The 21,930-nt window shown below is 56.8% G+C and overlaps 11 protein-coding genes and 1 non-coding gene across 12 annotated transcripts; 6 read left to right on the forward strand and 6 right to left on the reverse strand.

The window, feature by feature from the left end:
• Positions 1 to 501: 501 nt before the first annotated feature.
• On the reverse strand, positions 502 to 1,056 carry SCHCODRAFT_02050003 (uncharacterized protein; the record flags this gene model as incomplete). The annotated part of the gene is made up of 2 exons (XM_050341622.1): positions 502 to 579; positions 631 to 1,056. A coding segment is annotated over one exon (339 nt), but the record flags the coding sequence as incomplete, so codon positions are not given.
• Positions 1,057 to 1,617: 561 nt separating this feature from the next.
• On the forward strand, positions 1,618 to 4,362 carry SCHCODRAFT_02587192 (uncharacterized protein). Its single transcript, XM_003029028.2, has 7 exons — positions 1,618 to 1,945; positions 1,996 to 2,149; positions 2,200 to 2,340; positions 2,390 to 3,567; positions 3,623 to 3,888; positions 3,946 to 4,031; positions 4,086 to 4,362. Exons 1-7 carry the CDS (start codon positions 1,869 to 1,871, stop codon positions 4,125 to 4,127), a joined length of 1,944 nt encoding a protein of 647 aa, XP_003029074.1. The 5' UTR covers positions 1,618 to 1,868; the 3' UTR covers positions 4,128 to 4,362.
• A 360-nt stretch (positions 4,363 to 4,722) lies between these two features.
• Positions 4,723 to 4,793, reverse strand: SCHCODRAFT_t210. Its single transcript has one exon. It is a non-coding gene; the product is annotated as a tRNA-Gly (tRNA).
• Positions 4,794 to 5,029: 236 nt separating this feature from the next.
• On the forward strand, positions 5,030 to 6,718 carry SCHCODRAFT_02587196 (uncharacterized protein). The gene is made up of 4 exons (XM_003029027.3): positions 5,030 to 5,332; positions 5,386 to 5,787; positions 5,942 to 6,117; positions 6,274 to 6,718. Exons 1-4 carry the CDS (start codon positions 5,171 to 5,173, stop codon positions 6,431 to 6,433), a joined length of 900 nt encoding a protein of 299 aa, XP_003029073.1. The 5' UTR covers positions 5,030 to 5,170; the 3' UTR covers positions 6,434 to 6,718.
• Positions 6,719 to 6,910: 192 nt separating this feature from the next.
• SCHCODRAFT_01158917 (PLAC8-domain-containing protein) lies at positions 6,911 to 7,650 on the reverse strand (the record flags this gene model as incomplete). Its single annotated transcript, XM_003028711.1, has 3 exons — positions 6,911 to 7,069; positions 7,223 to 7,398; positions 7,530 to 7,650. The coding sequence occupies 3 exons, from the start codon at positions 7,648 to 7,650 to the stop codon at positions 6,911 to 6,913; spliced, it is 456 nt and encodes a 151-aa protein (XP_003028757.1).
• A 2,084-nt stretch (positions 7,651 to 9,734) lies between these two features.
• SCHCODRAFT_01158920 (uncharacterized protein) lies at positions 9,735 to 10,286 on the forward strand (the record flags this gene model as incomplete). The annotated part of the gene is made up of 1 exon (XM_003029026.2): positions 9,735 to 10,286. One exon carries the CDS (start codon positions 9,735 to 9,737, stop codon positions 10,284 to 10,286), a length of 552 nt encoding a protein of 183 aa, XP_003029072.1.
• Positions 10,287 to 12,364: 2,078 nt separating this feature from the next.
• SCHCODRAFT_02512242 (uncharacterized protein) lies at positions 12,365 to 12,738 on the reverse strand (the record flags this gene model as incomplete). The annotated part of the gene is made up of 2 exons (XM_003028710.2): positions 12,365 to 12,412; positions 12,466 to 12,738. The coding sequence occupies 2 exons, from the start codon at positions 12,736 to 12,738 to the stop codon at positions 12,365 to 12,367; spliced, it is 321 nt and encodes a 106-aa protein (XP_003028756.1).
• Positions 12,739 to 13,147: 409 nt separating this feature from the next.
• On the reverse strand, positions 13,148 to 14,294 carry SCHCODRAFT_02636255 (uncharacterized protein). The gene is made up of 5 exons (XM_003028709.2): positions 14,097 to 14,294; positions 13,915 to 14,047; positions 13,682 to 13,867; positions 13,475 to 13,632; positions 13,148 to 13,422 (listed from the first exon to the last, which is right to left on the reverse strand). Exons 1-5 carry the CDS (start codon positions 14,255 to 14,257, stop codon positions 13,335 to 13,337), a joined length of 726 nt encoding a protein of 241 aa, XP_003028755.2. The 5' UTR covers positions 14,258 to 14,294; the 3' UTR covers positions 13,148 to 13,334.
• A 1,978-nt stretch (positions 14,295 to 16,272) lies between these two features.
• Positions 16,273 to 17,711, forward strand: SCHCODRAFT_02512617 (uncharacterized protein; the record flags this gene model as incomplete). Its single annotated transcript, XM_003029025.2, has 4 exons — positions 16,273 to 16,651; positions 16,697 to 17,201; positions 17,253 to 17,493; positions 17,544 to 17,711. The coding sequence occupies 4 exons, from the start codon at positions 16,273 to 16,275 to the stop codon at positions 17,709 to 17,711; spliced, it is 1,293 nt and encodes a 430-aa protein (XP_003029071.2).
• Positions 17,712 to 17,756: 45 nt separating this feature from the next.
• Positions 17,757 to 18,364, forward strand: SCHCODRAFT_02476023 (uncharacterized protein; the record flags this gene model as incomplete). Its single annotated transcript, XM_003029024.2, has 2 exons — positions 17,757 to 17,864; positions 17,936 to 18,364. Coding segments are annotated over 2 exons (537 nt in total), but the record flags the coding sequence as incomplete, so codon positions are not given.
• Positions 18,339 to 19,863, forward strand: SCHCODRAFT_01158928 (uncharacterized protein). The gene is made up of 4 exons (XM_050341128.1): positions 18,339 to 18,361; positions 18,410 to 18,685; positions 18,743 to 19,356; positions 19,417 to 19,863. Exons 2-4 carry the CDS (start codon positions 18,500 to 18,502, stop codon positions 19,796 to 19,798), a joined length of 1,182 nt encoding a protein of 393 aa, XP_050198419.1. The 5' UTR covers positions 18,339 to 18,361; positions 18,410 to 18,499; the 3' UTR covers positions 19,799 to 19,863.
• A 269-nt stretch (positions 19,864 to 20,132) lies between these two features.
• SCHCODRAFT_01174312 (NAD(P)-binding protein) lies at positions 20,133 to 21,316 on the reverse strand (the record flags this gene model as incomplete). The annotated part of the gene is made up of 5 exons (XM_003028708.1): positions 20,133 to 20,466; positions 20,519 to 20,638; positions 20,700 to 20,901; positions 20,973 to 21,180; positions 21,266 to 21,316. 5 exons carry the CDS (start codon positions 21,314 to 21,316, stop codon positions 20,133 to 20,135), a joined length of 915 nt encoding a protein of 304 aa, XP_003028754.1.
• Positions 21,317 to 21,930: the final 614 nt, after the last annotated feature.

Consider the following 21,930-nt stretch of genomic DNA (forward strand, 5'->3'; position numbering starts at 1 on the left):
CGGTCATTGTTCTTTTGTGGCGGTTTCGCGATGACGCCTTTGCGGATGGGCCATCGAAAGCTAGCACAACGGCGGGACAATGGGCTGGAAAGGAGCTGGACGTCGTTGGAGCTGGGCTTGAGGAGTTTGGAATACAATGGTGTTGTCGATCGACTCTGACAGCGCCGCTTCCCGGAAATGAATCGCGCACGTTGGTGCAAAACCAGGCAGATGTTTGTCGGAATTGCGATGATGTGTGTAGGGTATGGTCGAGGGGGCACGCATCGGTACGGCCATAACGGTGCTTCATCTGCAGGACACATGACGATACCCTGCCAGTCGACTTCAGTATCTGACCGATGTTCGACGGCGTAGTACACGCACCTTCAACCCAGATCAAGCTCAGAAGCCATCATATCTCGTGAGTTTGACGTTCCATGCCTCGCATTGTCTGCATGCCCCTTGCCCAGTGGTCGGTGCGAACGATATCAGCCCACTTCGTGAATCTTGCGCGTGCGACGATGCTCGACAGCTGGCTTCGAGGAGGATAAGGTATGAATGTTGTGGTACTGGATTGCAACACTATGGATGTACAAAAGTCTGCGAAGAAACATCAGCGAGCGATGACGAGACATGAACGCGTGGACCCACCAAACTACGATATCCAGATCCCCTGCACTGTATCGGAGAGCACTCCTGGCCAGTCTCCCGCGCCCAACGCATGCCGCTGTCGACTGCTCAGGCCATTGCCAGGCGTGGCGCCCACTCGCTAGAAGGCCCCAGCCGCCCGGATCCGATGTCCTGCCGCCTTGCAGCCCGCCCCCGGCTGCTGGTCGTAGCTTGTCTTTCCATAGATTGGCGAAGCAGGCATTGAGTGTTGACCACGCAGGGGATCTGCGCGTACACCCACGCCGCTGTCAACCCAACCATGGGAAGCCATGGCACGTATTGGGGGGCCAGAGACGATAGAGAAAGAGCCACTGATCCTGACACGTACGTACCATCACGGCCTGTTCTCGACGAGGGCTTAGAGAAGATGGCTGCTGAGGGGGTTACATGCAAGGGGGTTGGCGTCAAGAGACAGGCAAGCACACCCGAGGCCATGATGATACACCCAAATGCGGAAATCGCGCGTGACCCCGGCATTTGCCGTAATCAACTTCATAGGGTCTTTGCCGCACCTTGAACTTCGGGCACTTTGCAGCGTACGATGCTCTCAGATGGGATAGATCGTGCTGAAGTCTCACTTGGACAGCTGCCTGAATACTCCTCACTACCATGGGACTGCCCAGAACGAAGATTCGCTTGTCAATCCTCACACGATTCAAGCGCGTTCTGTCGAACCTCCCCAAGCTTGAGGAGCCTCAACTCTGGGTCAATCTTCCAAATTCTTTGCAGTCTTCACCCTTTCTCTCCGCACTTTATATTGATGCCCCGAGAAGTTCCCCTTGAAAAAGGACTTTAGTAGGGCAAACATGTCCTTTCTTTCTACTCTCATCATCGAGGAATACCCTCTCATCGTGCGTACAACTGCGCTCATCCCGACTTTTCGTAGTGATACTGGAATAAACTTCGTATCCACCTCTTCTTCCTGCGCTCGCAGCTCGGCCCTCGGCTCAAGATTAGCTCATGAGTTCTTGGCTAGCTGCGGTAGAGGCTGTACCGCTAACCGTATATCGTGTCAGCGCCCCCTGGACGCACTGCATTATCCCCTCTTTATATAAGACCTGAGATCTTCTCAGAGTACCATTTCCCCATACCCGACGGCCCTCAAGGCCTCATATACATACCTCGTTAGGCGCCCGAACACCTTCGGACACTTTCTGATTTCGTCATCGGTCATCTCAGCATTTCTCTTTCCACTCTCATCCCACTTCTTGCTCGACACGATGGAGGCCTTCAAACTCCAAAAGAAATACCCCGAGGTCAGTCGGGAGGAGATGTTCGACCTCATCAACCGCTTCAAGTGAGCTCAGGAACGTCGGGAAGGCGGGGGGATGCTGACGGAGCGCGCAGCGCGATATCGACGGATACGCCGGGACGCGTCGACAAGACCGCGGCGCTGCACGCTGTGCAGAAGAGCGGCGAGTCGTACGATGTGGCGCGCGAGACGCTCAAGCACGTCAGCGTGGACGCGAGCGGAAAGCTCGAGCTGGACGATTGGGTCGAGGTGCGTCGTTGCTCGGGATCAATGAGACATCTGCTGACGGGACGCTGCAGCTGAATGTCAAGCTGCGGACGCATCAGCAGAACGCGCTCAAGACGAAGGCGGGCAAGGTCACCGTGCAGGGGTCGAATGCGAACGTCAGCCACACGATCAACGAAGATGAGCGGCGCGAGTTCACGAATCACATCAACGGGGTGCGCGCACTCATCGCTATCCTCCGTCCTCCCCACTGACCTTCGCCAGGTTATCGAGAATGACCCTGACATTGGGTCGCGATTCCCCATCCCCACCGACACTATGCAGCTGTTTGACGACGTTAAGGACGGCCTCATCCTCTGTAAACTCATCAACGACTCCGTCCCCGAGACGATCGATATGCGTGTCCTCAACAAGCCCACCGCACGCAAGCCGCTCAACGCGTTCCAAATCACCGAGAACAACAACATCGTCATCACCTCCGCCAAAGCCATCGGCTGCTCGGTCGTCAACATCGGCTCCACCGATATCTCAGAGGGGCGCGAGCATCTCATCCTCGGCCTCATCTGGCAGATCATCCGCCGCGGCCTGCTCGCGCAGATCGACATCAAGCTGCACCCGGAGCTGTACCGCCTGTGCGAGGAGGGCGAGACGATCGACGACCTCCTGCGCCTCACGCCCGACCAGATCCTCCTCCGCTGGTTCAACTACCACCTCAAAGCCGCCGGCTGGAAGCGTCGTGTCAACAACTTCAGCCGCGACGTCCAGGACGGCGAGAACTACACCGTCCTCCTCCACCAGCTCAAGCCCGATGACTGCTCGCTCGCCCCGCTGCAGACCAGCGATCTTCGCACGCGTGCCGAACAGGTCCTCCAGAACGCCGCGAACATCGGCTGCCGGAAGTACCTCACGCCCTCGTCCCTCCTTGCCGGCAACCCGCGCCTGAACCTCGCCTTCGTCGCCAACCTTTTCAACACGCACCCAGGTCTCGAGCCCCTCGACGAGCAGGAGGCGAAGGACTATGGTGTCGTCGAGGACTTCGACGCAGAGGGCGAGCGCGAGGCCCGCGTCTTCACGCTCTGGCTCAACTCCCTCGGCGTCGAGCCCGGCGTCTTCAACCTGTTCGAGAACCTCAAGGATGGCCTCATCATCTTGCAGGCCTTCGATAAGGTGCTCCCGGGCAGCGTCATCTGGCGCAGGGTGTCCAAGCCGAACCAGGGTCGCGGCGCCACCCTCGGTGCCTACGTCGCTGGCGAAGCGGAGGAGGGCGAGGATATTGGCGTGAATCCGACGCCTGGTCTCTCGCGCTTCAAGTGCGTGGAGAACACGAACTACGCGGTCGATCTTGCGAAGCAGAACGGCATGCACATGGTCGGCATCCAGGGTGCGGACATTGTCGATGGAAAGAAGACGCTTGTGCTCGGCCTTGTATGGCAGTTGATGAGGTGCGTCGATGTCGTCGCTCGCTCGGAATCTGTAGGCTGATATCTGGTGGTGTAGACTCAACATCACCAAGACGCTTACTGCGCTCTCCAAAACCGGAGGAGGACGACCAATCAGCGACACGGAAATGCTCAAGTGGGCGAACACGACTGCGCAGGCCGCGAAGCCAGGCGTGCGCCCCATACGGTCGTTCAAGGACCCGTCGATCACCACTGGCCTCTTCTTCCTCGACCTTCTCGACGCGATACGGCCGGGTATCGTCGACCCCGAGCTCGTGATCCCTGTTGCGGAGACAGGCCCGTACGAGGACAGGAGACAGAACGGTACGCCGGATAGTCGCACTTGATTAGATCTGGGCGCTGATGCGGCCGTCTTTCCAGCTAAACTCGCGATCTCCATCGCGCGTAAGATGAACGCGCTGATCTTCCTCGTGCCCGAGGATATCGTCGACGTGCGCCCGAGGCTGGTGAGTGTTCTGTCTGTGGTCGTGCGATCCAGTTGACTGACACGCCACGTCCAGATTCTCACCTTCGTGGGTAGTCTCATGAGCATTGCGCACTAGCCTAGTGTTGTTCTGGATGTTGGAAATGGAACGTACATGAATGTCTGTTTACTTTAGGAATCTCAAAGCAAATGTTGTACTGTACACTGCCACTTTAGCGAATAAAATACGCGGATGGAATGCCATCCTGGATAAGGCTTACCCTTGCCTTTCCCGCAAGCCCGATTGCCAAAGAAAAAGGCACTCCAGACCCTCCCCATGCATTAAATGCATTACAGCGTTTTGCGTAAACCTTGTCTGGTCCGCGCCGAAAGAAAGAAGAAAGAGTTTGCTTGACTTAGCCGCGAGACGCGCATCCGGACTTTGCCGCGCAGCCTGGCGCGTGATGGGTCGCTCAAAGTTGACCGATTCTGCTGCCCCAATCCTTGCCAGACCAAATCAGGGCCTTTGTGGTGTCTCCAGAGAGAATGTGCACCATCACAGCACTGGCGAGAAGCCGCTTCACACTGTATGAGTGCCGTTCAAGTAGGCGAAGCGTTGCCCCGCGCCAAGTGACGTCACGATTGGCGGATGTGCTGGCCAGTGTCATCTATGGCTAAGTCAAGCAAACTTTTCTCTTCTTCCGCGGCGAGCACCAGACAAGGTTTTCGCAAAATGCTGTAAGGGGGAATCGAACCCCCGGCGGGTCGATGGCAACGACCCAGGTTACCACTACCCCATTAATGCGCTGAAAGTGGATGACAAGTTGCTAGTATCGTGGAGTGGTTGATGACCGATAATGAAGGTCCCAATTGCAGCGCTCATGTCGCAGATTTAATAGGTCTTTGGCTCGCAGTCCTTCCTTCCCCAGCTCTACTTTCTAGCTCTTCTGCGTAAGTGTGCAAGGAGTAAACCAGAACGAATGGCGGGACGCAGGTTCGAACATTGGACTACTCGCGGTCACCTGAATATCACACATTGCAGTTGAGGCTCGCTCGTTCAGCGAGGAGATTCCATCTTTCCCTTTCTGACCTCGAAAACACGTCGGACGACGAGCAGACTATTCTTTACATTGAACTATACACGCACATAGTCGTTCACCAAAAATCTACTCCAACACCACCATGTCATCACGCCAGCGTTCCCCCTCGATCGAAATCGTGTCTTTTGGTCCGCCTGCGCAGCCCAGGAAGCCAGCACTGGTAGACTCAACGAGGACGAGGGATAATCAGTCTACGAGCGGGGCGGGGGCGTCAACAAAGGGGGCGAGTGCTCATGTTGTGAAGGTGCGTGAGGGGATCAGGCGAGGAAGTACGCGTCGCTGACAGGAGTTTCCAAGCGGACTGTTGCTACGGCCAGCGCTGAGAAACCTCAGCCTAGCACATCTGCGGGATCGAAGCGCAAGTCGCTGGACGCGCCGACCTCTGCCGCCAAGCGTACAAAGACGAGCGCAGCGCCGAAGGAGAATAAGGCGAAGGTCGAGGAGAAGAAGGATCCGACCGAGCGCTGGAAATGGATTGACCTTGCGCGGCCTGAGTTGTGCGTGTCTATGCGTACTGTGTCACTCTCGGGCTCTGCTGACGATCTTCTCTATGCAAATGTGGTCAATCTTTTCCATACGCATCCCGACATTTCACCAACGCGCCATGATATACTCTCCCTTTCCTCCTTCAGCGAAATCAAGGGTACTAAGATCGAGGCGTTCAACTGTGGTGGGACCTTCTTCAAGTCTACGGCCAAGGTAAGCTGTGCGCAGAGCTCAGTCCCCCTCAATCTTCCTTCCGATGCCATCCACGTTTACGTCCCTTTCACTCTCTGTGCCCTTACCTCCACTTCCTCGCATCTTGTCCTTTGCATATCCAGAGCCCATCTCATCCCCCCCCCCCCCCCCCTAGACCGTCGCCGACCGACTCGACAAGCTCGAGAGTTTCCTCGCCGAATGCGAGGGCGACGAGACCTGCCACCCGACCTACGGCTACCCGGAAGCTTACAAACCCAAGCGCGTCACCAAGAAGAAGGGCGAGCCGGAGGATACGCGCTGGCAGTGGATCGATAACAGACGGCCGGAGATGTGAGTTTTGCTTTTCCCATTGATCTGCTTCTCGCAGTCATCCCTCTCGACGGCCCGCATCGTCCTTCGCACCTTAATGATAGGCTGTTCAGAGACACGGTGCTCCCTTTTCTTGTATCAGGGCATCCCCGCTAACCACCCCCCTCCCTCGCGTAGGCGCTTCAAAGGCACCAAGATCGAAGCTTACAACTGCGGCGGCGCGTACTGGAAGGCGACGGGCAAGACCATCGCCGACCGGCTCGACAAGATGGAGCGCTTCCTGGCGGAATGCGAGGGCGATGAGACGTGCCATCCGCGGTACACGGAGCAGTTTTGAGCTTTCTTCGGTGCGCCGCTTGATCGCTCTCAAAGGCGTGTCTGTCGCGACCGTTAGGAACGTCCATAACCAGCGTCAATCCCTTTTACCTTCCCCCATCCTTGTTTCGCAAGTGCCCTTTGGTACGCGGCTCTATGATTACACGCAAATTGTGTCTCCCTCCGCTACGCGCTTAGGTCTTGTTTATCAACAGTATTCCTATCTATTGATCTACGTTGTTGTATCTTCTCTACATCTACTAATGCTTATGTACTTACCTTTGAGTAATATATCTCTTCCATCCTCGCTGGACGCCTGTTCAAGTACCAGGCATGCTCAAATTACGGCCGCATGACGTACGGCCATTGCAGCGGGAGTCGGGTGTAACTGGCACTGCTCAGGAAACCATGGGAGTCGGATAGAGTAGCAAAAAGTAAGGGCGCACGGGTAAAGAACAAGCTTAAGGAGAACCTTGTCAAACAAGAAACTTCGCGACCCTCAGACGACACCCCTCGCCCGCAGACTCTCTTCTTCTAGCGCGAGTTCCCGACTCTCCTGCGCAAGCGCGCACGGCTGGCAGAAAGACGAACTGCAGCAGTCGCCCATGCAGCTCCCACGGATGCCGTATCGTTTGCGCAGCTTTGCGCGTAGGGGGATCTGAGGAGGTAAGCGTGAGTTAGGGGTCAGGAAAGTGAAGACTGTAAAGGAAGGAATGAGGGAGGATATGGCACGAGAGAGAAATGGTCCGAATAAATGGCCGGCCGAGAGAAATGGCAGGCAGAGAGAAATGGCAGGCAGAGGGCAACTGACCTGGAAAACCCACCCCGAGCCAAAGAAGCAAGTGATCCACGCGTGCCTCTGGCAAGCGTCGTCGCCCGTCTCGCCCTTGCCGTTTTGTGTATCAGGAATACCGTACAGATGCAGGTACTCGTAGCGCTGCTTGTTGCGCCCGTAGATGACGCAGGGGTCGCAGCAGGCGCGACAGACTGGGAGGAAGGTGGTCAGCGAGTGTATTTGCTGAGCGGTCAGCGTGATGAGAGGGTGAGGTTGCGGGGCATGGAGGTGGTTGATCCAGACGAAGAGGCACAAATCTGAATGAAAAGAGCGAAGTACGCACACAAACCACAATCCTCCGTACAGGTACACAAGCCGTGCGACCACGGTCGTTGGCCGTCCGGTCCGATAGGCATGCCCTTCGCGTTGCGATTGCCGCCGCCACCGCCTTTGACAGCCAGCATGGCTGGCTTGGGCATGGGCTGGCTGCTCACGCGGGGAGGCGGCTTGCGGGACGGCGGAGGATATTGGGGCGGAGGTCCTGGAGGGTATCGAGGAGAAGGCTTATGATGCGAGTGTGAAGTTCCTTGACGGTGCTGCGAAGGAGGGTAGCAACCAGGATCGGGACCGTGCTTATAGTCGGACATGGCAGAGAGTCGTCGGTGGTCGTGTCTTCTGAAACGTGATCTGGTACGCTCGGTAGACTGCAGAAAACGAGTTGGGGTCGCTGCCGTCGGGTGACGCGTCCATCTTGGCTTCGCGGTCTTCGCTATATTGCGCGCGCAAGGAGCCTCGGTCACTATGGCACAGCTTCGCCCGTAATCCACGTTTATAATGAGTGCCATGGGGATGAGTTAGGTCGAGTCGCTCTGCAAGAGAAAAAGAGCTCGGTGGGGTTACCGCATGCGTTGTGCATGGTCTTGCGCGTGCAGGACTTCATCAGCTCGTAGATGGAAGGGAGGATCGATGAAGCTCGCCATTTCCTCCGGCAGACAGAGCAACGCAGACAGAGATCCTTGACACCAGTCCGGGGCCCGGACAAGAATCCAGTTTGGCAAATTAGGCGCATCCGGAACTTTGAAAGCCAGTAGATCATATCTCGGAGGTTACGAGTGAGTACATCAACACCGCCCTTGAGGATTGAGCACACGGCTTGACGTAGCATTCCAGTCATTCCGAAGCGCGTTTTTCTCGCAGCAAGACAACTCGTGCTCAGCCATGACGCAAGCGTGAAAGGGTCATCCGTGCAGACGTCTTCAAGTTGTCAGCCGAGTATTGCTGTAGCGCTCAAGCGGTGGATCGCCAGTTGTATTCACAGCAACTTTACATTGAACTTTGATTCCAAGGGCTATAGAGCCAGACCGTAGGATATGGCGCATATTCCGCCGAAAAAATAATCACGGTCGCGGTTTCACGCCACGGAATCGCGGTTTGTCCTGGGGAGGTTCCGTCTATCTGTGTGGGCCTTAAAAGCTCCTCCTCGCCGATGTGCGCCCTCAGATGGTCATGATAATGGCAACGAGGAGATGGAAAGCGCCGCCGACGCTGTTCGGACATTGCCGGCCAGGGCGGCAAGTCGGTCCGGAGCCTCCACCGTGTCTGCCACTCATCCACATCCCTTACTCCTCCATCCGTCGTCGTATGATATAGCCCGTGAGAGTCTATTCATGCTTTATCCATTATCTACAAGTCGACCTGAGATTATAGGATTTTTGTGATAAGTTATGTTCCTACTCACTTCAGACCATAACGGGCTTTACAAAGCGTTACCTTCGTAATTCGATGCTCAGAGCTCAGCACTTGGCACTACAACAGCTTATTCTACACTGTTCACGCACAGATGCGCCTAGACTTTCAAGCTAGAGCCACCAAAGAGCCACCCTCTGAATCGCGCAAGGGCCGTGATTTACATGCCATGTTGGGACTTAGGGAAAGCTACATAGTCTTCATGTCGATGTAAGATAGTACAGTATTGCTTTCTTGCGGCTGTTGGCTCGTGCATGTCGATGGGAGGAGGAGGAAAGGATGAGCGGCAGACACGGTGGAGGCTCCGGACCGACTTGCCGCCCTGGCCGGCAATGTCCGAACAGCGTCGGCGGCGCTTTCCATCTCCTCGTTGCCATTATCATGACCATCTGAGGGTGCACATCGGCGAGGAGGAGCTTTTAAGGCCCACACAGATAGACGGAACCTCCTCAGGACAAACCGCGATTCCGTGGCGTGAAACCGCGACCGTGATTATTTTTTCGGCGGAATATGCGCCATAGTAGGACTGTCAGTGTCAAGGACAACCAAAGGACAACGGTGTCGCGCCACTGAGCATTTCGGGAGTTGCCGGTCCTTTTCACCCTTGTCTGCAGGAAGATTCTGTCCGCATTTTGTCGATGCTCCAGCGTGAGGACTTATCGGACACGTATGCAGAGTACAGAGATTGTATATGTACTCGCAATAATCTACCTACTCGAACTGCTAACTACGGCGAAGACGTCCAAAGCAACACTTCCAAAAGGAAGGAGGGGGAGAAAAAAATTATGCGGATACGACGGTGATGCGCTCCTCCCATCACAAGGACGAGAGAGACGTCGCCGCCGACATCGGTATCGTCGAGGATGGCGTCGTATGCTTCTGTCGACGAGCTAGCTCGTCAGACGCGCGCGTCACCGATCCCGACCGAGCACCGAGCCGCGCGAGCCCACCAAAGCTCGCATGCTGCCAAGCCCCAACTACCAGCGCCCCTACCGCCGACCACGACCTCGACGGCGCTATGACTCGACATTTCGTGCCCTTGCAAACTCGCTCGTTCGTCTTGATCGTTTGTTCGCATCTCGAAGGGCTTGACCTCGACATCGGAGCGCGCTCGCTCGTGATTCGCGTCGGGGAAACTTGGGCAGGCAAGTACGTCCCGAAGTTCGTTCGTGGTTATCCGTTATCCGTTGAAGGCTATCCTCGACCGCCCAAGACATCTCGAGCGATTGACCACTCGAGGAAACTCGGGCAGGAAAGCCCCAAGGCGCCCCGACGTTCCTTTGTCCAGGCCGGGGACCTTGGCGGAGTGACTTCCTCGACCGAGCCGGAACGTCTCGAGCAATCGACTACTTGAGAGAACGGGGGCGGGAGAGCCCCGGGGCGTCTCGGGCTTGATGACGTCGTGCAGCATCGAGGAACTCGGCGCCAGGCGAACGGGACACCGGGGCAAACGACCTGCCCAAGCGTTCCGTGAGTCGCAAACGGTTGGCAACGGGGAAACCTGCCGAGTGATGACCAAGACGCCCCGAGGGTAGCAGCATCCAGCGCCGGGTGTTCTTGGTGATGTGACAACCAAGATGTCCCGAGCGCCCCAGCGAGATACCTCGAGCCGGGCGATGACGGCGGCCTTGGGCCAAGGTGACCGCCATCGAGGATCCGCCAGGTCGGTGCAGTCCAAGTGGACGCAGCTCGGACCCGTCGGTGAAGACTTTCGCCCAGACGCATTCGCGTCGGGCCCTCCCGAGCCTTTCGGCAACGGGGTACCTCCAGCTTTCGTGCTCGGAGGCCTCTCGCGCGTTGCTGCGTCGAGGTGCCCCGGGCGTTGTGTGCACCGGGGCCGTCCCAAGCGTTGATGCAGCGGGACGGCCCGGTCCCATTTCGTGGACCGGGCAGCCCGACCCTGCTTGATAGGTCGGGCACACCGGGCGTGCTTGTGTGCCGCGGTGTAAGTTGCCTGCACAATTGGCGTCAGGTTTACTTCGTAGAACGGTCCGTATGCAGTTTCATCGCTCCATAGACCGCCGCCCGACGACCAGAGGCTCCATACCCTGCGCAGGCAGAGAAGGCAAGCGGCGTCGACCAGGAAGGTTGACGCTGCCGTACCACCACCAACGCAGGATGTAGACGCCGATGACCAGCTCGCGCTGGCCTCTCGCACCCACAAATACAGAGCCCGGTGATCAGGCTGTTACGCTCGTCAGGGACGCCTCGCCGCGTCTTTCGACTCGCTTGGATATTCAAACGAGGCGCCGTCCCGTCGAACGTGATGTCTTCCTTCGTCCAGAGATCCCGCGACCGGGGGCTAGCACCCCGCGCCCGCCAACGCCGATAGAGGCCGCCACCACGACCGCGCAAGGGCTCGGACCTCGACGCCGCCCAGGTGGTGGGGTGGCCCCCTCGTACGAGCGAGAACATACCGCGGGATCCGGAGAAGGCGTGACCTCTTTCGTTTTCATTGACATGGCGAGGGCACACGAATTTGGTTATGTGCCCACCCTTGCGGGCTCGCGTTCATTGACAGAATTTGCCTCATTGCGAGTGCAAATGTTTCTCTTGAACCAGTAACTCGGTTAGAGTACTATGGTCTAGTTTCCTGACGTCGATCAGAGACCCCGTGTCGCGCGAGCGTCGGCGCCAGCGATAGAAGCACCCTGCAAAAGCAAGCGAGGGGTCGGACCTCACAAGCACGCGCAGGGAACAGCCCCCTCAATGGCGGCCACCACGGAATCCGATCTTGTCGTACACTCGCCGTACAAAGAACGGTCCGTGTCTAGCTCCCTCGAGAGTTAACTCGAGGGATAGTTGCATCGCGTCTCGTCGTGCCAGAGACTCTGCGGACGAGGGATAGGACCTCGTTATGACTGTCGATAGGGGCGATCGCCGCCGACGTGCGAGGGGTTGGACCTCGACAACGTCAACAAGGATCAAACCCCCTCGTGCAGTGCAGCCGCAGAGTCCGGTACGCTGGACTTGATGACCTTTCATTTGTTTTCTAGTTGCTGCGCGCCCGAGGGCTGCATAGTTTCGAGATGACGTTCCAGCTACGGGGCTCTTGTCGTCCTGTTCTTGCTGCGCAGCGCTGTGCCGTTACCGAGTAGGAGTTGAAGACGTTGGGTATAGTCTGTCGAGCGGCAGGGGGCTATGAGCTCGACGCTGAAGGCAGCGCGGTGGGGGACATGGTGGGCTGAGGGAAGACGTATGTGGCAAATTTCGCGGGCGATCAATGTTTTCGGCGGTTGCCGGGTATTGGACCCACAACGCGCATATTGCCGCTTGACTTGCGTGAGGCGCGGAAGCCAGCTTCTCACGAGCAGAAGAGAAGACGAAGCAAGGCCAGATGAATTCCTAGAAAGAAGGCGTCGATACAAAGGGCCATAATAAATCAATCCATTTAGCAAGTTGATCCTGACACTGTCCCAAACTCGACCATAGCTAATCCGAGAATTTGAAGCTGCTGCGTGGGCGAGGGCCATACCCTCCCTGTATGGACAAAGATTCAGCATCTGTCACAGAACGATGCTACCAATACGCACCTTGACATACACATTCTCAATCCACTCCATATTCGAGATCGAGTCTTCCTTCGTGATCCATGTCTGCGGCTTCCTCCCCTTGATCTCATCCACAAACGCCTCCAGCTGATACCAGAACGTCATCCAATAGTCCTCTCCCGCAGCATCCACGCCAGAGTCCCGGAACGTGTACGCTTTCTCCGTGCGCTCCGCCTTGCCCTTCGGACGCACCTGAATGTAGTGCCACAAACTCGCGAAGGAGAAGTTCACGATCTCGAGCTCGCCCATCAGCATATTTTAAAAATCCGCACGATTGATTGTAATGGCATGTATCGGTGAACGAGCTGCTACAAGGCGTCTCGAGGATGTATTGACTTACGCGCGCAGACGAGCGCTAAACAGTCCATGTCAAATACGTGATCCGCGCGCCTTTTGGCAAGTGGCGTTGCGCCCGCGCGTATCTTGCAAGCTGCGCGCCATCACGTCGTCGTCTCGTGTTCGTGATGATTGCTTACCCATCCCTTGGAAAGGGAGCTGCAAGCTCCCGCTCAAGCTGCCAATAGAAGAGCAAGATCTTACCCTCGTTGGCATTCTGTTAGTTACCTCATCCAGCCTAGCTGAGAGGCTTGCTTGCAATGCTCAAGATTGTAAGACAGAAATGTGATCACACGAACTTCACACTCTTGAGGGACACTCCACGTTATACAGCATCAACAATGGTGGTTATTATTCAGCATTAGGGAAAGCATGATACGTGTACTTATGAGGGAGAGAACGAAGTGGGAATGAATGTAATGATCCGACAGTGTGGTAGAATGTACCGGAACGATGCTCAGAGAGTGGGGGTGGTTCGTAAGGATGCTTATCGTAGGGGAAGGACCGTGGCGTGCTCAATCTTGCTCGTCCAGAAGAGCGGCGGACTTGGAGATCATGTCACCGCCGCGACGTGCACGGCAGTGGCCCCGAGGGAAGATTTGCCTGGAAAATGTCAACAATCGGAGGTATGTGGGTATGTGCGACGACGACGTACTCGTTCCACCAGTCGAGGATATCCTCGACATTCTGACGGCGTGACTCAGTCTTCTGGGGGCCTTCGAAGAAATCCACGATGAAGTCGTAAAAGAATGCGTAGTTGAAGCCGTCGTAAACAGTGGTCCAGTCCTTGGCATCGGTGAGCGCGAAGTGCAGCTGTCGGAACGTCAGTACGATGGTGCCGTGCGAGGGCGGGCCGACACACCTGACAGGCGGTGTACGCAATGCAGCGAGGCTCGACCTTCTCCATGGACATCTTCGCAGCGAGACTCTTGCGCTTTGGTCCTCCTCTCACATCGACCTTGCGTCGCTTGCGAGGGGACGGGCCATTCTCGTCAGCAGTGATGTAAGCCCGCGCTTCGGTGGGCGAACAGAAGAGGGTCTTGAATGCCTGAGACTGCTATGAGATGCGCAAGAAGTTGGTATCACATGACATACCGCGACCATCTGAGGGGACTGCGTGAAGTTCTTGCGGACGGCGTCGACGTCGTAACCATCCTGCGGGTAGAGCACGCGGACGAAGCAGGTCTCCGCCCAGTCCTCCTTGCCCTGCCGCATCGCGTCCTTCGTCCTACAAGTGCACAATGAGCGAGATACCCCCGAAGTGAAATCCTACTCACTCAGGGTTCGAAAAGTCCTTCTGGATGCAGGACATGAGGTAACCGGTGATGTTATGCTGAAGCCCTCTCTCGCTCCGATTGGCGGCGCCAGGCTGCTCGGATACCTTCTCGTCGTCGTCGGTGACCAGAGCGTTGACGAGTGCACCGACGATAGGAGTCATTTTCGCGGTGTCGTGGCACCGAGCGTCGCATGCACCTTGATCCAGCTGTCAGATATTGAGCGTAGATCAGGGGAGGAGAAGACGACTCGACGCACCTCGGCGTAAAAGTCGTTCGTGCTGTCCGAGCCGGGAGTGTGCTGCTTCTCGTCCAGGACTGCCGGGCCGACGATCTTCCTCAACGCCTCATACGTATCATGGGCACGTTCCGCTCTGAGGATAATTCAGCGGAGGGCAACGGCGGACTTGGACGGAATGGACTCACGGTCGACGAGCAAGCTTCTTCTCGTGCTGCTCCCGCTCCCACTCAGCCGCCAATGCCTCCCGCTCGTCCGAGCTCATGTCGTTGATCTCCTGCTCCGTCGGCTCGTCTTCGTCATTTTCCGCCTCCTCAGCATCCAGCTCACGGAGCCGTTGCCGAGCAAGGTACTCCTCGTCGACAATATCACGCGCGCTCTTGTACGGATGAACAAAATGCGGCATGCGACGACCGCATTGCCGGGTCCGCACCTGCCCTTCGTCGACGCTGTCGTCGCTCAGTGCATCCGGTCTGGGTACGGATCAGTTAACTGCACCATGAGAAGTGCTACATTGCTCACCTCGGCTTGCGCTTGCGCGATGATGCGGAGACCTGCACCGACGTCGACTCCTGCGTCGTGAGAGAGCCCTGGGCAGGCTGCACGGTGCGTTGCGAGAAGGGGTTTCCTCCACGAGCAGCCATGCTGTCAACGTCGAGGGGAAAATGGGAGAGGGCGCTCCCGAGGTGGAGGTAGGAGACAACCTACGAAGCGGTGATTTTCGGGTTTTGACCCCCAAAGGCACGTTTCTATGGAAAATCAGCAACGTGCCCTGTTTTCGGAAGGCTAGCCGCCTGCCTCGTTCCTTCGCACAAATTCCTACCTTGCGTACACCTTGACCTGCCGCATAAACTGGTAAACCAGACAGTTGAACGGAATACATCTGGTACGATGTCGAAGTTGAACATCGAGAAGACCGAAAGTCACTGCATTCCATCCGTGACGTTGTCACGGACGGACCGGTGAGCACGTGTCGCGCCTTGTCCTCCTCTTCGACGGATAGCAGGCGCGATCTCTCTCGAGCATGCACCTACACCTCACCCTTTTCCTCTCCGTACTTCCCTTGCTTCTCGTCTTTGTCATGAACACATGCTGCCCAGACTGTGATTATATCGGTACAGATCGCGGTGGGCTAACGCGACACAAGCACAAGTGCCAGCTTTACTCCTCATGGCAGGCGAAGATACAGACCGGGAGGCGCGCGGATGATACGGCACAGCAACCGAGTCGGCCGGATGCTCCCCCTCCTAGGAAGAAGAAGAAGAAAGGGGACTTAGCCAGCCGCCTACGGCAGGCTTCGGCTTTGGTACAGAAGGTGCGCGTCCAGCCCCACCCTCGAGCCCCCTTCTGAGATTCGTCAAGTCCCCTGTAGCGGCCGATCGCTCAGGTATGGCGCAAGGCGCGCCTCCCCTTCATGGTGGACAAGGCGGCGATCTCGAAGACGCCACGATGTCTGATGCGATGGACGTCGATCCGGCAGAGGACGAGCAGGAGCCACCCTCATCGCAGGTCCATGGCATGGATGTCGATGCAGCTCAGGCTGTGCTTGATGATGACGCTGGCCCTGCTACGCGGACCCGTGCACGTCTAGCGCCTCGACGAATCCCTGCCCCACACACAGATATTCTACCGGACGCGATACCACTCACTACTGTGCTTGCTACCCCTGCTCATCCCCCGGAAGCCCCTCCCTCCGACTCTACAACCCCACCTTCCAGACCTGCCGGGCGCCTGCGTACCTATCTTCGGTCAGCCCTTAGTGTCTTTGGTCTTTATCGCGAGTATCCGTCACGTCCTACGTACGATCCGGAGAATAACATGGATCTGAACGACATATCGAACGTCCCCCGCGCGTCGTCTACCAAGAATCCCCCACCCATCAATCCCCTGAAGTTGAACCCAGCTACGAGCACGTCGCACTTCGCCAACGAGACCGAGGAGATGCTCTGTGGGTGGCTGAACAACGGGAACACCTTGAAGATGCCTAGCGAGCTCAACACCCTCGTCCACGAGGTCCTCCGGCACCCGCATTTCCGCTTCGAGGACTTGAAGGGCTTCGATGCGCAGATCGCTAACAGACGTGCCGACGAGGCTGATAAGCAGGCGGGAACCCCGTTCGGGACTGGCTTCAGAGAGAGGGCTGTAACGATTGATGTGCCGTCGGGCGACAAGACAGTTCCTCCAGAGCGCATAGAGGTCCCGGGCTTACACTACCGTCGCATCATGGACGTCCTCCGGGAGGCATTGCAGGACCCCGTTCTATCACCCAAGTACCATCTCTTCCCCTTCCGACTCTTCCGCCGAGCTGGCGATAGCAACGGTGCTGACTCGGAGGAGGCTGCCACTGACAACTCGGCCATGCCAGAAGCGAGTCGCATCTATTCCGAGATCTACAACTCGGATGCCATGCTCGAGGCGCACGAGGATGTCCAGTCTGCTCATCTGCCACCAGAGGAGCAGGAGTGCAAGCGACCACGCATAGTCTCTGCACTGATGGCTTGGTCAGACTCTACGCACCTGGCGAACTTCGGCAATGCGCACGTTTGGCCCATATACCTCATGCTCGGCAACCTCTCGAAATACATACGGTGTCAGCCTACATCTGGCGCTTGTCTCCATCTTGCGTACATTCCATCTCTCTCTGCCGAAACAAAGCGGAAGATCGCAGCTTTCCATGCGAAATGGGATACTCAGCAGAAGCAGATACTTACTCACTGCAAGCGCGAACTCATGCAGGCTGTGTGGGCGATTCTACTTGAGGACGACGAGTTCCTCAAGGCGTATCGCTATGGATTCGTCATGGAGATCAACGGGACAGAGTACCGAGTGTATCCCCGTCTGTTCACTTATTCTGCTGACTATCCTGAGAAGTAAGGTTCCTCGGTCTACCTGTTGAGGACGATTATATTGACGAACGCCAGGGTTCTGCTCGCCACCATCCGGGACAAGGGAATTTGTGTCTGTCCACGATGTCTGATGCCGCGCGACAAACTCGAGCGTATGGGTATGGTCAGCGACATGAAATACCGCCTGACGCACGCACGGACCTATCTCAAGTGGGCGGTCGAGCGCGCGCGGAATCTGATCTACAACATGGCCACACCTATCACGGGACCTGCGGTAGAGCGCCTTCTGAAGGCTACGTCGTCTGTGCCAACCAAGGTATGCTCGCTTCACACCCTTAGCTTTGATCTCGAACTGATCCTTGCTAGAATGCGTTCAAAATCGACGAGCTTGACAACATCGATGTCTCGCGCTTCTTAGTCGTGGACTTCATGCACGAGTTTGAGCTGGGTGTATGGAAGGCCTTCTTCACGCACTCCATCCGCCTTCTCTACGCGATCGATTCCGCGCTTGTGAAGGAGCTCGACAAGCGGTAAGTCTTCTCCAAAAACGCTTCTTCGTTCCGCCTTGACGCAGTTGCAAGATTTGCAGCAATTTCTACTTTTGGGGTCGATACAATCCGCCGCTTCCACGAGAATGTGTCCGAGATGAAGAAGTTGGCAGCTCGAGACTTCGAGGACATCTTGCAGGTAAGCATGCTGCTTTTCGACTTGATTGCTTTCGTTTCTTGGATTGTGATTGCTCAGGCTAAGATCAACAGTGCTCTATACCGGCGTTTGAAGGCTTGCTTCCCGACCCCCATAACAAGCGATTGCTCAAGGTGCTCTACAAGCTGGCTGAGTGGCACGCGCTCGCCAAGCTTCGCCTTCACACCGAAGAAACGCTGGCCAGGCTTGAGGTTGTGACACGCGAACTCGGACAGGCCATGCGCGACTTCCGCGACAACACTTGCAGTGCATACAAGACCTTCGAGACACCTAGTGAGATTGCTGCGCGCGAGCGCCGCAAAGCGTCGGAGGCGAAGAAGGCAGCGGCTGCTGGTAAACCAGCGACAGGGAAGGCGCGCGAGCCACGCTCAAAGGTACCGAAGACGCTGAATCTCGCGACCTACAAGTGGCACGCTCTCGGCGACTACGTCAGCACGATTCGCCTTTTCGGCCCAACGGACAACTATTCTACTCAAGCGGTACGCTCCAAGTTAGTTCAAGTGACTTCCCACTAACGCTCGATGCAGGGGGAGCTTGCTCATCGCGTCGTCAAGCGACTGTACGGCGTGACCAACAAAAAGCAAGCGACCGGGCAGATAGGTCGCGCGTATCGGCGCATGGTACGCGCCCGTCGAGCCCAAGCGGTCCATGATAGCTTCAAGGCTCATACGAAGCGTCGCGCCCATCAAGCCGCCTTCAAAGACAACGGCCTGTATGAGCATCATCATATTACGAAGTCCAGAAATGTTTGGCACACACTCTCTACTTTCCCCTCTTCTCACCAGGGAGATCCAGCTATTGAGGTAAGCCCATATGCCTTCAGGCTCGCACAGTACCCAATTACTCATGAATATCAACAGGGATTCGTCCCGAAGCTGCAGGATCACCTGCTGACCCGTCTCCTTCATCGCAAATTCGACGGGGATGAGCCCGATGTATACACGAGCGAAGAAAGAAATCAAGTACGCTTACAGGGCCGCAAGTTCTACGAGGGCCGCACCTGCCGAATCAACTATACGACGTATGACTGCCGACGCGATCAGGACACAATCCACGTAGGAAAGAACGCGGATATCATGATGCTGTCGCCCGAGACCGAAGAGGGTGCCCATCCGTACTGGTACGCCCGCGTCCTTGGTATCTACCACGCGGACGTATCAACTTCTCACCCGCTCGCACCGGCGAGTAGCAAGGTTTTTCAGCCAATGCAATTTCTTTTCGTTCGCTGGTACGGGTTTGAGCCGCGGTATCGCTGCGGTAGCCGCCTCTGCAAACTTCCAAAAATCGGCTTCGTCGAAGAGAGCCAAGGCTCATACGCCTTCGGCTTCCTGGACCCGGCACTTGTCGTACGCTGCTGCCACCTCATCCCCAGCTTTGTCGATCTACGGACCGATACGCTACTCCATACGAAGCAACCGTCTATGGCAAGGGCAACGGGCGAGACGGACGACTGGCTGAACTACTATGTTAATGTGTAAGTGACTACCTAGAAATGCATCGAGTACGCGAGCTTATACGACCTCCTCCCCACTAGCTTCGCTGACCGTGACATGTTGATGCGCTTCTTCGCGGGCGGTGGTGTTGGACACGCTGAGCGGCGCTTGACCTCAGTGGAAGTAGCGAAGATGGGAGAGCAGGAGGAAGAGGTGGAGGGTCCCTTGGACGATGAAGACGACGAAGCTAGCGCATCTACGCACGCGATGAGCGATGTCGAACAAAGTGACGTCGATATGGCCAACCCAGACGCTGCTGAGGTCGACGACAATGATTCAGCGAGCGACTCCGACATGGAATGGGAGAATTCGGAGGACTCGGATGAAGATGCGAGTGGGTCTGACGAAGAACCGGAGGCTGCAGCAGAGGAAGAGTTGGAGGGGACCGACGGCTTCGAAGATAGTGGTTACGCTTCGTATTGATTTTTGGTACATCCGGGTGTCGCTTCCACGTATCCACAGACGCGCTATTTACTAATACCCACCTCGCATTTCAAGGACCACGCATCCCCATCGCGAGCGAATCTGAGTGTGCTCGGGGCTCGCACCGACTGCGTCAACGTGATTCGACCCGACTTGATACTTATGCACGTGCCATACGCCCACAGAGGCATTACAAAGGTGTAATTAGATCCTCGCCACGATACATGCCATTACGAGCGGCGCGCAAGGGCGCGCGCGTTGGCGAGGCCTCCCGAGGCTCATACCTGCCTCGCGATCACTCATCCGCGCGTGGCGACGGTGGGCAGGCACATCATCACATCATATCCCCGGCGAGCACAAATGCGGTTCTCCCAAAAATGCTGATGCCTGCCTCGCAGCGCACGATGGCGCGGAAGTTCGGCAGGTGCGGCAGGATGCCCCAGCGCAGGGGTCGCGCGTAGTCGACGTTGAGAGAGGCGGTGACGTTGTTGGGGAAGGCGAGGGCGGCGGTGGTGCGGTGGTCGACGAGGGGGTCGGCGAGGAAGGGTGGCGGCGAGTTCGTGACGGCGATGACGGAGGTGGGGTTGGCGCCGATGAGGTAGCGGAATAGATGCATCCCGTAGCAGCCGATGTCCATCATGGCGCCGCCGCCGAGGGCGTAGGAGTACCTGCGAGCCACGAATCAGAAAATGGAGCACAAGGACGCGTGAAGGCACTGACCGTATGTCACCCTGGCGAATAAATCCGGTAGGGAGCATGAACTGGAAGTCAGCGGACTTGATGGGTCCAAGCTCGCCGCTTTCCAGGATGGCCTTGGCGCGCTGGGCAGCGGGGTGAAAGCTACCGTAGATGCGTGAGATGGTGCTCGGAAGTGGCGACCGCAAGTCCTCCATCCACTCACCGATAATGAAACGCCTCCAAAAGCACGAGTCCCTTCTTTTCAGCAAATGCGAACATCTCCCTAATCTCCTCCGCCGTGTTCGCCATTGGCTTCTCGCAGAGGACATGCTTGCCCGCCGCCAGCGCGCGCATCGTCCATTCGTAGTGCAGCGTGTTTGGCAGAGGGTTATAGATGGCGTCAATCTCCGGGTCGGCAAGGAGATCTGTTCGAACGCTTCAGCTCACTCTGCGAGAACAGATCCGGGGACAGCTACAAATTCAAGCGCGTACTCACCTTCATAGGAGTCGTACACATGCTCGACGCCGTGCCTACGCGCGAAAGCATCTGCGCGAGCACGGTCGCGAGCGGCCACGCCCTTGAGCACGACCTCGGGGTGACTTTTGGCGGGGATAACAAGCGCAGGCGGCGTGATGGCTGCCGCACCCAGGATCCCGAAGCGGATGGGAGAGGGTACTTTGGGTACCTCGGGAGGATAAAAGTTCTAAGGATATGATATGTGAGTACCTACTGGCGTAGTAACCGCCCGTGTCAAAGCGCCATGAGGAGGGTATGGGAGGGCGACATACCTTGTAGATACGCAGGATGAATTGGAATACAGTGGCTATCAGCTGGAACATGGCAAAGCAAGGTGAGAGATGGCAGATAGAGAGGTCAGTGAGGGTTCAAGTACCACTTTATATGCAGTGACCGTGCTCATACATAACACCTGACGCCAAAATTAGGAAAGACTCCAGCTCCGTTTGTGAGTTGCAGCGAAAAGATCTTGCAAGCATCGTCATCTGTACACACGCCAGAGATGAGAGAGCAGCAGTCAGCGAATCGCCCACGGAAGGACGGATGAGCTCGGAGTTTTTTCGCTCATGATGGGAGTCGGCAAGCAAGAACAATGGGCCACGGTGTCACGCCCTCGCTCTCTGACTTTGACGCCCATCCACTTCGCAATGTCTTTCGCGTATGCAGGGATCAAGAGTCAGAGTGACTGCATCGTACGACTTCAAGTTCCAGCCTGGTCACTGTTACGACTATCTCTGCCCAACCTAATCCACGCATCGAAGCAGCGTCGAAGCCCGACTCGGATCGCATTAGACTGACTGAGCGTACACGAGCGCGGCCACTGCGGAAACTTCCAAGCGACAAGATGCGTGATAGAACCATTTTTTCCGAAGCCAGAGCACCCGCATAGGGTCCCTCTGTGCCCTCCCAAATGCTCGTTGTGGGTCCATATCCGGCA

This window comes from Schizophyllum commune (assembly GCF_000143185.2).
Source record: "Schizophyllum commune H4-8 unplaced genomic scaffold SCHCOscaffold_10, whole genome shotgun sequence".
In the NCBI taxonomy this organism is placed as follows: Eukaryota; Fungi; Basidiomycota; class Agaricomycetes; order Agaricales; family Schizophyllaceae; genus Schizophyllum; species Schizophyllum commune.

Bases quoted from the DNA above. Each gene is read 5' to 3' on its own strand.
- SCHCODRAFT_01158928 (XM_050341128.1), top strand. From the start codon at position 18,500: ATGGTACGCGCCCGTCGAGCCCAAGCGGTCCATGATAGCTTCAAGGCT. The intron at 18,686-18,742 runs GTAAGCCCATAT...GAATATCAACAG, and splicing joins AGGGAGATCCAGCTATTGAG to GGATTCGTCCCGAAGCTGCA. The intron at 19,357-19,416 runs GTAAGTGACTAC...CCTCCCCACTAG, and splicing joins CTGAACTACTATGTTAATGT to CTTCGCTGACCGTGACATGT.
- SCHCODRAFT_02587192 (XM_003029028.2), top strand. From the start codon at position 1,869: ATGGAGGCCTTCAAACTCCAAAAGAAATACCCCGAGGTCAGTCGGGAG. The intron at 1,946-1,995 runs GTGAGCTCAGGA...CGGAGCGCGCAG, and splicing joins GACCTCATCAACCGCTTCAA to CGCGATATCGACGGATACGC. The intron at 2,341-2,389 runs GTGCGCGCACTC...GACCTTCGCCAG, and splicing joins TCACGAATCACATCAACGGG to GTTATCGAGAATGACCCTGA.
- SCHCODRAFT_02636255 (XM_003028709.2), bottom strand. From the start codon at position 14,257: ATGACTCCTATCGTCGGTGCACTCGTCAACGCTCTGGTCACCGACGAC. The intron at 14,048-14,096 runs GTGAGTAGGATT...GTGCACTTGTAG, and splicing joins AAGGACTTTTCGAACCCTGA to GACGAAGGACGCGATGCGGC. The intron at 13,423-13,474 runs GTACGTCGTCGT...GACATTTTCCAG, and splicing joins ATCCTCGACTGGTGGAACGA to GCAAATCTTCCCTCGGGGCC.
- SCHCODRAFT_02587196 (XM_003029027.3), top strand. From the start codon at position 5,171: ATGTCATCACGCCAGCGTTCCCCCTCGATCGAAATCGTGTCTTTTGGT. The intron at 5,333-5,385 runs GTGCGTGAGGGG...GGAGTTTCCAAG, and splicing joins CGAGTGCTCATGTTGTGAAG to CGGACTGTTGCTACGGCCAG. The intron at 6,118-6,273 runs GTGAGTTTTGCT...TCCCTCGCGTAG, and splicing joins GATAACAGACGGCCGGAGAT to GCGCTTCAAAGGCACCAAGA.